This window comes from Crocodylus porosus, unplaced genomic scaffold (assembly GCF_001723895.1).
Source record: "Crocodylus porosus isolate Cpor-Errol unplaced genomic scaffold, CroPor_comp1, whole genome shotgun sequence".
NCBI lineage: Eukaryota > Metazoa > Chordata > Crocodylia > Crocodylidae > Crocodylus > Crocodylus porosus.
Window position 1 is genome coordinate 149,559,663 of NW_017728886.1, and position 12,089 is coordinate 149,571,751.

Genomic DNA, 12,089 nt, shown 5'->3' on the forward strand with positions numbered 1-12,089 from the left:
AGGAAAAAGGAGTTGCAACATCAGTGAAGATTGCTTACAAGACTATTGGTCATTTAATGGGTTTCTGACACATTAGAACAATTACCATGGGAGTCTCTGGATTCCCTTTACTATCACTGTGATGTGTGTTGAAAACCTTGACAGCTTTATTGGATAAATGCAGTAAGTATCTGGTTGCCAAAGCACTATAATAGGCTAACTGAGAAATAGTTTAATGTATGGAATGTTTTCTTTTTTTCCCTAGTATTGGAGAGTGATTCCTTATTGATGTGGTTCTAATGTAGCCTTTCCATTTCTTAAATCGCCCTTCCCCTTTAGAAATGCAAGAAACAGTGCGCTATTGCTGAACTGCAGAAGATAGGATTGTTCAAAATAAAAAAACAGAGAACTTGAGCTTTACAGTATAGCCAGATTTGCTTTATTATAAATTTCTATTACATTCTAGTTGTTAATAACATATATGAGAAAGCAGGTGTATACTCAGTAGCAAAGCTGATGTTTCATTCGATATTGTGGAGGCTAGCAGGACCATGTGGTCACTTAAAATTGGTTATAATACAATTAAGGCACTCTGCTAGATATCAGACACATACACATGGGACTTGAATGCCTAGGCAAGGGCCAGCTTCAAATGTGCTCATGTAAATCGTGCTAGTGAAATATGCATGTGCACATGTTTGTACTGAAGCCCATAGGCTAGTAGGTATTCTTAGGTTTGAAGCTACTTATTCTCTGCATGAAAATGCCCACAGGCACAGATAGGGGTGCTCTTTCTCTACACAATGCTTATTGGTGGAGTAGCCAAGGTACAGATTTTGATACTAAAAGTTATGTGCCCCTGTCAATCTCCCTTGAATATGACCTCTGTTACTAAGAGAGCTTCTGGGCTTACTTCTTACTTCTTTAAGAGAAGCTATTCTTAATTGAATACACATTTTGGGGCTGGGGAGTAAAAGGGATCATATGGAAAGAAGGTGAGCTAACAAGAGTACTAAATGACAGCACAGTAACAACAGCACCACAGGAGTAAGTGTAGACACACCCAGGGCGACTGTAATTCTGTATTATTTAATAACTATGAGATTTACACCTACTTTCTTTTCATTTATTTTAAATGATTAAGTATCCCACACATGCAGTTTGTTAACATGGACAACATCCTTTTCATGCAGTAGATCTCTGCAGTGCAGAAAATGGAGATTTTACTGCAGGTACAAAATCATTTCCAAGCTATCTCCACACATGTGTGTGTACACTTGGCTTGTATGGAAAAGACTGTAAAATATTTCAATAGAAAACAGGACACATATGAATTTGGGGGATGAAAAAAAAAGAAGAAAAGAATATGACTCTTCAGAACTGCAGAACTCTCACCCCCGGAAAACCTGAACTCTAAATTTAATTGAACTTTCAGACCTGTCAGAGTCTGTGTTGTATCTGTCTGGCAGTACTGTCACTCCAAGATGTCATGAGTAAGACATGTCAATATGACTGAAGGCCACTTGGTAGCAGAGAATGCACCAACAGGGGCTTCCTTTTGGCTAAGAATTGGAGGACACAGAAGCAGTTTCAGGAGGAAGAGAAACACTGAATAAGAAATCAATAAAGAAAGTGTCAGGAATAGTTTTGGGTAGGAGTGATCTGAAAAGAAAATATGAAGCCTGAGGTCCCATTCTTCCTTATGCAAGTAGAACAGATAGGAGACCAGTTTTGAGCTTGTGGAGTTTCCAGCTTCTCCTTCTCTTCTGGAATGTGTTTATAAGCCCTGCTCCCTGGGAAAAGTTGGCATCCTACCCCCTTAATCTGTGAACACCCAAAAATCTGGGCCCTACTTTGTGATGGGGAAGAGGAAGTCATTCAATAGCAAGGTCATTTGTACTGTGTTGCCCAACCCCACTGGCTCTGACTGTGCTTGAAAAACAGGTCCTGTAAAAACAGTGCTTCAAATGGCTTTCCTGTGATCATGTCTTCCTGAAAAAGAGTCTCACAGCATGGAGGGGGCAAATGAACTTGAAGGTAGCTTCCTTTGTTGGCTCAGAAGGGGAGAACGAATGAAAAAAAATGCCAGTCTGCGATCTGCTCATCCCCTCTTGTCCCTTGTCCCCTCTTATTTCCACCCCTACCGAGCCTGAGCTCTGTGGTGGGGAATGAAACTCCTTCTAGAGTCAGTGGCCATCTTCAACACTCAAGCAGAAGGAAGAATGAACTCTTCTTCAAGATGGAAAAGAGAAAGTGAGAGAGCGACCAGAGGAGAGAGTCTATGGTCAAAATAACAAAATTTTTAGTGTAATGAGTATTGGGCCAAGAAATGCAAGTGGGAAGAGGGATGAGGAGGAATGGGAGGAAATGTTAGTAGCAGTGCTGTAGGGGAACAGAATTGAGCTGCCCTGTGACCAAAGTGAGCTGCTCTGTGAATCTGAAAACTAAGACGCTAAGATAAGGCAATGCCTTTAGTTAAAAATACCTGTTTTTATTGTAGTCAGAGTAGTCTATCATAAGAATTATAATGTGTTTTTTATTCTGAGAAATATCAGACCTCAATTAAAACTAAAGTTCAGAGTGCTTTGGTGGATGGAACATTTTAGAAATCATCCCAGCACTAATGCAAAGGGCCATAACTATAAGCGAACTGTATAAGTCATATGGCGTGGAATTGCCTTTAACTAGTTTTATCTAAGCTTGAACCATTCACGAGCCTATAAACGCTTCCCCAGTTCTTCCTGGTGTTTTCAATTACATTTTTCATTGCAACTTACTGAGAGTTTGGACAATAAAAATAGCTGAAAATATATTTCTGCCTCTTTTTTTATAATGAAACTTTGAAAGTGATAAATGAAAAGAATGAAGAAGAAATCTTGTTCACACAGCTAGTCTCTTTTGAATCTCTACATCCAGCTCACCATAGACGTGCCGCAGAGTATCACAAGTCAGGCTTGCAATCAGCTTTCGAAGTCCAGCTCTCCTGGGGATACATTTTTCTTCCCAGGTCAAGGTAGAATTCTCTGGAATTTCCCTGCAGTTATAAAGGAAAGCATAAAATTTTGATTGATAGATGCAAATCCTCAGACTGACACAGAGGCAGAAAAATTAAGAGATCGAGAGAAACAATCTATCTAGATATTTCATGCTGTACCTATGTAAGTGTTCTATAGTTCATTTGTTCCATTGCAAAATTGTTCCCAATAGTACCTTTTCTAGTATTTTCCCCCCATTCCAGCTTTACATTTCCAAAATAACAGGATTTCCCTCTCACTTCCTGACTGTTCCTCAGTCAGGAAGTTCTTGATATTCAGCTTGTATTTGTTTAAAATATAAGTCTGTTGTTATTATATTTCATAGAGTACTAGTGGCCTTTAATTCTTATCCTTTTTTGATGGGCCAAATTTCCAGGGGTTAAAGTTGACTTCAATTTTATTGAAGTCAATGAGACCACGCTCATGTGCAAAAGAAAGTTTGGATCATTACTTCACTGTTAATCCATGAAAATATCACATTCAAAATTATAGATATATTGTATTATTCTTTTAATTTAACCCTCATCCATTCTCATGAAATCATAACCGTTGTTGTCCTCATGGAGTAACTTGTTACCCCACAATTTGACGGTGCTAGTCTCATGGGATAACTTGCTACCCCACCCACATGAACAAAATGGAACCAATGACAACAGTATAAATGTACCAAAACCTTTTTATTAAACATACAGATTGTTTGAAAGAATATTTATGATGATTTGAACCCAAAATATTATTTAACAAGAGCTATGAGCAAAATTTAAACTGTTTTTAGAGTTTTAAAACACGAATGAATAATTTGCTAAGTCTGCAGTTCACTGTGTTTTCAAACTAACAATTGCTTCTAGAAACATTTCCTAACTTTTAACTAAATATTGCATTCCTCACAGTGATGTACTGTGGTGCACACAAGCAAATCGCTTACAGTCTTCGCATCATTTCCGGGTTTTGCGGACAAAAAACACAACATCCACTCATGCTTGCAGAAGGTTCAACTGCAATGTGTTGAGGCAATTTGTAATTTAGGGCAGTCATATCAGACTTGATCGACTTAGACAGATTATGTGCATCCATCATTCTTCATTTTATTTGTCCATCAATCAGCTGTTCTCCAAGCTCCTGCAAAAAAAAGTGCCGTCTTCTTAAATTTGATCTTTGCTTCCAGTTTATGTTGTGGCCTAGCCAAATGATAAGGCTGGCAATGGCAGCCACATCCAGCATATTGAAAAAGTGTCATTGGCCACCTGTTGATTTTCCATCTGCAGGTGGTCATGCGTGTGAGAGAGAGAAGGAGCCACCACGCTCCAAGGCTCCCGGGCTAATCAAAGGCTCAGCGCCCCAGGTCCGCAGGCCCAAGGAGCCTGGCAGAAATTCCCCTTACCCAGGTGCGTCGGGAAGGGAGGGGCCGAAAATTCTCCCCGCCCATATAAAGAAGAGCCCAGAACAGACAACAGGCAACAACGCAGAGCTGGAAAGAGGAGGAGGAGGAGGAGGTGGAGCATGCCACGACACGCTGCAGGGAACTCTAAAAGCAAGGTTGAGTGCTAGTAGGAGCCTCTGGCAGAGAGCAAAACCCCAGTGGGGTTTTGGAACCCAGTTTACTGGCCCCTGGGGGGAGTAGAACTGTTTGTTTACCCCTGGCTGAGCCCCCCCTCCCCCCCGAGAAGGGTACCGTAATAACCCTAATATAGGGGAACTATTGACTTTGGGGTACTGTAGTACATATAATAGTGGCACACGCCAATACTATGGACTTAAGCTGTTAAGAGAAATCGTGGCAAGCTCTACAAGGGGCTCTCAGAGAAAGAGAGAGAGCCAACAAAGAGAGACTGACACGACGAAGGTCAGGTTTGGTTTTGAGTGTGGCTGCAGACAGCCGGAGCAGCAACACAGGCCAGGAGAGCCTTCTCTGTTTTCGTATTTTCTTTTTGACCTTTCTTTTGTTGATTGTTCGAGAGGAACTGAGGACACATGGCTGGACCAACTGGCTGGCCACCTCCCGGTGGAATGGGCGAGGGTGGCAGAGCCCTCAGAAACTCAGGACCTCACGGGACGCCGGTGAGACTAATAATCGAACTACATGTGAAGGTTTATGAACCAACTCCATTAACATCAAGTCGTGGCAGGTGAAACATACGCATGTAAGATCCTCAATTAGAGCTGATAACACCCTAGTCAAGTGGCAGGCAGGGTCCTTCAGGTCCACAAGGGACAGCAATACCTGACAATGCAGACTAAGTGGTCAAGGTTATCTACTCCATCCTTGTTTTTATTGTTGTCATGGATCATATTTCTTTGCTTTCCATCCACTGATGGGTCATGGTGCATGCTTGACAGCAACAGCACAACTTTGGACTTCTTTGGAACACAGGAAACTAGGGTGTTCCCCTTCAAAAGCAAAAATGAATGGAAATGTTTCCCTTCTTTGATTTGCTTGCATTTTGTTTGGGATATCAGCCTTGTTTTTCTAAACTGTACCCACATAGGCCCCACTGTAGCAGTCTTTCTGTCAAGTCAGTACTTGTGAAGAAATTGTCACCCACAATATTACCTCCTGTATTGTATCATGAATGAACCAGTTTTTCAATGACCTAGGTACCAAGATTACCCTGGCATGCAGGTTCTGGTTGCTTGAGCAGGTAGATATCTCCAGACAGGGGGAATGATGTTGCTGTATCACAGCACCATCAAATTTTCAAGCCATATTTGGCAGGCCTGCTGGGCATACACTGTCTGAAGGGACAGCGACCCCTGAATGCAGTGAGTTGCTCATCAACCATCAGGTGTATTCCTGGAATATACCATTTCCTGAGCTGCTGCACAAATTGTGTCCAAATATCTCTGAAGGCAGCAAGCTTGCCCACGGCTCTCCTTTCCTCACATGTCAGTTTGTTGACAAATCTCAGGTAGCTGGTGATTTGACAGAATCGTTTTATACTCATAGTGTCATGGAAGCAAGGACTCCTGGCGCGTTATTCCCACAACTCCTCCAGTGCCTCGTGACCACTGTGGTATAGACCACTCAGCAGTAGGAGGCCAATGTAGGCTTTCAGCTCTGTTTTGTCCAGCTTTTTCCACTCCTTTCTATTTTCAGGATGGCTATCATTCCACTCCCTGAATCTTCTTGCTGCCTCTCTGTTTGTTTCTCTTATGATAACACTCAGGATATCTTGTGAAAGAAACAGGTGGAACGTTTCCACCATTGTATCCTTATTACTTTCTCTTGTTGGCCCAGCACTTTCATGGACTATGTCCTTGGCTGTTCTCTGATGATATATTAGCTGTGGACTTTTTCCCCCATGCTCTGCCATTTCTTCCTCTAAAGGTGTCATCACCTGCAATGTTTTCTGGGGGTGGTTGCAGTGGTTCTGCTCCACATCCTGCTGTAGCTCTCTTCAGTCTTCCACGGCAGCCCCAGGCTGGTCCTCTTCTCTTTCCCACTGGAAGTGCTGGCATCACTTCTGCTTGTAGCACTAACTCCTCATCTGAGCTGGATGAAGCTTCCACAGACACACGGTCTTCTTGCTCTGAACAATCTCTCATGTCTGGAACAAAGTCAGCATCCTCACTGCCTTGGAATAAGATTTCATCAGTGGATGTGTCGCTGTCATCACTGGTTACCTGTGTAAGACAGGCTCCAGCACTGAATATGCGCTGCCTTCTCATCCTGGACTACAGAAAAAAAGAAAAAATGGATTACTGCTGAATGCATATAAATAGCAATCAAAGACAAGCCTGTCCACCTATGCTGTCACAGAAGCAATTCCACCCTGCCCTATGGCAATGCAGGTAGCACCCTCTCTTCCTGGGCAGAAAAGCCAGAGACCAGCATCCACCCTTTGCAGGCAAGCCAAATGTGGGTGGATGCTGTTTGGAAATGACACATGCAGGGACTTATTGAGAGCAGGTAAAAAGGGCATGGAGGGTATCAAGCCCTTACCATTGAAGGGGACTCCATAGTGTATGCTGTATTGCAGTATGATGTTGTTCTATTTCTTCTCTGCTGTCCCTTTGCTCCTTGTCCTCACTTCCAACAAAGGCAGGGCAAAGTAGCTTGTATACTATGAAAGAGGCAGGTGAGGCAGAGTTTTGCCATGAGAAAAGAGAGTAGAGCTGGATTTGGGTGTGACAAAGGGTTTTTTGGAGGGGGAGGGGGCAGAGATTTTTTGGCAAACGGCAGAGTGTTTTGATGACCTGGCAGCCTGCAAACAAAGTGGTTAGCAAAAGGGATTACCACATCCTCTGCACAAGCAGAGTGGAGGATGGCCATCCTTTAGTTACCATGGATACCTGAAGTGGACATGAGTGAGGTGTAAATGAATGGTGACCTTTTAGATGCATCCACCCAAAGTGGCCAAACAGGTCTAGGCCTGTCATTTTTCCAGAAATTGCATTGGGGTAACAAGTTACCCCAATGTGTTAACATGGGCGTGGGGTAAAATGTTACCCCATATGGAAAAACACATTCACTCCTGGGATAACATGTTACCCTGAGCAGTTTTTCATCCACAGAGAGCAAACCATTCATGTAAGCGGGCTGTTCTTTGGGGATATTGTGCACTGCAGTGCCAGTGACAACATCTTAAAAAGAAATTTTTTTAGAATTAATTAACTTTAAGATACTGCACAAAATATGTGTCTGGGGTAGAAAATTACCCCATGGGAATGTATGAAGGTTAAATTCTTGTAATAAATTCTATGGGTGAAATCCTGGTCCCATTAAAGTCAATGGAAAGTTAGTCATAGACTTCAAAATGACAAGGTTTAATCTCGTAAACTTCATATGGACCAAAGAGCAGATATTTAGCCTAATCTACAAGCCATAGGTGCCAACTTTGGTTTTTGCTGGTGGGTACTTGCAGACATAAACCCCACCCCCAAAAAATGGTGCTTTGCTTTAAACTTGGCATGTTCCCACGCTGAGCCCCATCCATGCCCAGAAGACACAGCACATGTCTTCAATGCTTCTTACCCAACTTGTGTAAAGATCAGGTGCTTTAGTGGGGCTTTTTTGGTCCTTTTATCTAATAGACAATTGACTCAGCTTTAGCTAAAAGTGCCAAAAGGCCCTTCTGACGTGCCTGATCTTTACAGACGCTGCAGAGCCAGGTTGAAATATTGCACTGCTGCTTCCAGTACAGCACTTTAAAAAAAAAGACAAGAAACACCTGCTGATTTTTTTATGTGGGTGCTTGAGCCCCGGTGCACACATGGAGTCGATGCCTATGCTACAAGCTGTTTCCACAGAAAGTTGTATAAATGGGTTTTTGCTGTCTGTAGAGTTTTGTGGGTTTTTTAAGGACATGGAGAACAGCATAATTAAATAATATACTGAAAGCACAAATTCATGTGCTTACGTGAATCACAAATGGTTCTTTAAGTAAAAAATTAGAGTTGTCCAATGCTAAGCAGAGCAAGTGATGGGTAACTGACACACTCTTCCAGTGAATACTTATGGCCAAAGTGGATTTCATCATGGTCCAGTTTAAAAATGACTTCTTCCTGTCCAGAAGAGCAAGCTGAAGTGTTCTTATGAATCCTGCTGTTAGCAGCTGCGCTCTTACATTATGTATGACTCCTGATTGCTCATAGTACGAACAAACTTCACTCTGTACTGTTCTTAATTTTCAATTTAATGCTAAGATTTAAGTCGCACAGAGAGCCTCACATATTGGTTGTAATGTTGTTTTGAAGGCAGCTCCACAGCCTTCTCACAGTTTTGTATACAGATTTTGATAACCAGCATTGACTGACAGTGTTCAGGGTAATGTCAGAACACAGCCTATTTAATGGAACCAGTGCAGCATGCGATACATAAGCTAGGTATTTATAAAAATGAATGCTGTTTTTGCTTACGTTAAGCAAGAGGATTATGAACTGCTCACTTCTGAATTGTGAGGGGACAGTGATGTAGGACCTGATCCTTTGTTGTGTAAGCATCTGAAAAACATGGGTGCCCCATAGCTCTAATGCACTCCCAAAAGCATAATCTAGAGCAGAATTTCAGGTCAGATTTGACACTCACTTTGTACACATCATTCACTGTACCCGTTTCAATGTAGGTAAGAGTCAAGGCTATGGTGGGGATTGCTTGAGTATATCAGTCTCATCACAAAAATGCCCAGGAGTAATTTAAATGCATGGATTCTGTAAACAAACAGTTCACTGTTTTGAAGAGAAAATTGGCAGACGGTTCTTAGTATATTCTTTCCTCTTCTATTTTTTCTCTTGATGAAAGATGTGCAACTTTTCCTTTCATAGCTGAAATTCTCCATCAGTACAGATCTAAGATGGCAGCTAAGTGGTTTTAGATGACTCTGGGTATGTCCTCATGAGAAGCTGAATGTGCAGTAGACTAATTCTACTGTGCATTAGCATGTCACAGCAAAAGCTGTACTACTGTGCTAATGCACAGTAGAATTAGTGTACTGTGCATTAGCGACACTGAAATGGTGTGTGATTCAGCTGGCACCTGTTATTAAAGGTACTATAGTGTGCAGTACCTATACCACATTAATGCACATGTAGATATGCCCACTGCCTGCTAAATTCCATTTCTTCAGTTTAGACTGCTGTTCAGGAAAAACCTGCAGTCTAGAAAGCAACAAAGGTAGCATAACTCATTTGGTAGCAGTGCTCCAAACTGTACATTCTGATACTTGATGGGGCACATCTCCCACTGGTAGAAGTGGTCACAGGTTAAGAGTGAAAAATAAATAAATAGAGCCTAGATCTCATTGACTTTGAGTGGGGCAGATGAACCTAATTCACTAAGGTGCTTTTGAAAATACTACGCAAAGCTCCAATGAAGTCAATGGGGCTACAGCTATCCATACCAGCTGAAGTCTTGGCCATATTTATGGAGATGATCTTCTAATGTTAAAAAGGGCTTGTTGTATGCATTAGCCTAGTATAAATGTAATTCATATTTCTGAGTATGTCACTATCCTAAAATTCATTCTTCCACACGCTAGATTTCTCCATGGATTTAACTGGTACAAGCTGGGCCAATTGTACTGCCTATTGTTATCTGGTAGGTGGGCGCAGGCAATTTCCCAGTGCAGTAATTGCAATAGCCAAAGTTAATACACAAACGATGCTTTCTCTACTCAGACTGGTGCTAAATGTTAAACAGCTTTACATGACTTGCCCTAGCAAGTCAATGGCAGAGGCAGGAATAGCACCTGGGTCTCCTGACTCCCAGATCCAGATCTCTGCCTCTGGACCACCCTGCTTATTCGGGGAATTTGAGTCAGGCCATCTATTGAAGTTATCATTATAATAATACAAAGCATTTCTACATCCTCATCCTCCTGAAACAATAACAAACCATTATGAAAGATGGAAGGGAACTATCTCACATGTGATGGGCCTGTGCTGGTCACAAAAGAAAACAATGGCACAGTAGAAAGCAGCATCATTTTTTTTTTTGGGGGGGGGGGGGGGGGTTGCAAATGGAGTAAAACTCCTCTAATCGTATTTGCCTGGGAGTGAACTAAGTGATGAATGATTCTTAGTAATGTGCTGAGCCATCACCACCCAGTAGCCATTTATCACTTTGAATGCACACAGGCAAATGCAATTATTATTTAAATAGAGTACAACTACGCCTTGTTTGTCCTTAGTGTGTGTAACCTGCAGCCTTTATTAATCTGAGAAAAGTTGCAACAAAAACTGAACATGACTAAGCCAATAATTTCTATTTCAGATAACCCCAAAGATATCATCTTAAAAGGGAAAAACCTGGTACCTGGAAAAAAAACGATGTTTCCACATGATGTGTTATGTTTCTCAGTGATCCCTATTTCTTTGTTGCACTGGCAACTCTCGCTACCTTGAGGTACAAAAAGTCAGCAACAGCTTCTTGGAATAAAAAGACTGCCAAAGAAGAGGTGGGCCTAGCATTATTTATTAGCACTAGAGGCCATTATCAGAACTTGTCTAACCCCTTAGGGAAAAAGTTGAGCCAAATTTGGCAGCAATGTCAATCTATGGTATGTATTGGGAGCAAGATGTAAGAGTAGCATAGTGCCCTTTAACACTCATTTTCTAAACAGCTCAGCCCTGGTCAGATCTTTCATATGCTGGTTCAAGAATGATCAGCATCAGGTCCCTGATGTGCCAATTATATTGCCATTTGTGTTCCTGCTGAGTTATAGCCAGTTTTTCAAGAGACTGGGCTTCCATTCAACTTCTGAATTTCCATACATGGTATTCCCCGTCCACAGCAGATTTTGTACCTGCATGCTGCAATAAAGACCTTTATGATGGTGTATGTGGGTGAACCCTTGCACTGGTGAGATATATGACAGCCCTTGTCCCCTTGCTTTACCTGTGGCAGGTTAGGGTGTTTCTGGTATCTTTGGGCTGTGTGACAGAGTTGATTGTGTGGTTTTAAAAATCGGTTACGACTTGTATGGGATGATTTGGATAGAGACAATCCTCCCTCAGGCAGAGGGTTAGACTAGGTGTCTTCCAGAGGCCACTTTGAGCCCTACTTTTCTATGATGTGAAGAACATAGACTTACACTATGACTGCAGCTTGTATAAACAGAGTAAGCCAGCTTTAAACTACCTAGTTCAGGCACCACTGTAGCCAAAGCATTAGTAAATTCACAGAGGCTGAAAAGCCCTCTTGGAATCCATTGTGGCTGGCCCAAACTCAGTTCCTTGCTGGCACAGCAACACTCTTCTCCATCCCTGAGCTAGCTAGCTTTGGTAGGTAATGTGTAGAAGAGCTGCAAATGGGGTGACTGCAATGCAGATCTACACATGGTTCCACCACATCATATGCAAAGGCAAAGTGGAAAAACTAGACCTAATGGTTGGGAAACAATGGCCTCTGGGCTGAACTGCTCCCTTCATGAATTGAGTGGCAAAGCATATCTCTTTCTTGGCCTTGAAAACATCTTGGCTGTACTGGGAGATTAGCAGTCCACTGCTGACATCCCCTTAATACTCTGCTGTTTCAGCATCAGGGCCAGATTTTTAGGTATTAAGACGCCATTCAGATAGGCCCCTTGTAGTACTCTCCAAGCCTTTTTTGAAATACCTACCAGTGTCTATCACCATTTT

General features: G+C 42.1%; 1 protein-coding gene across 2 annotated transcripts in view; it reads right to left on the reverse strand.

Annotated features, from left to right (window-relative positions):
• Nucleotides 1-389: 389 nt before the first annotated feature.
• The window catches only part of F13A1 (coagulation factor XIII A chain), a 97,295-nt gene continuing 85,595 nt past the window's right edge, over nucleotides 390-12,089 (reverse strand). For both annotated transcript variants that reach the window (XM_019542911.1, XM_019542901.1), the window contains one exon: nucleotides 390-3,013. In XM_019542911.1, the coding sequence (XP_019398456.1) occupies nucleotides 2,860-3,013 (154 nt within the window). In that variant the 3' untranslated portion in view covers nucleotides 390-2,859. The remainder of the gene's footprint in view (nucleotides 3,014-12,089) is intronic.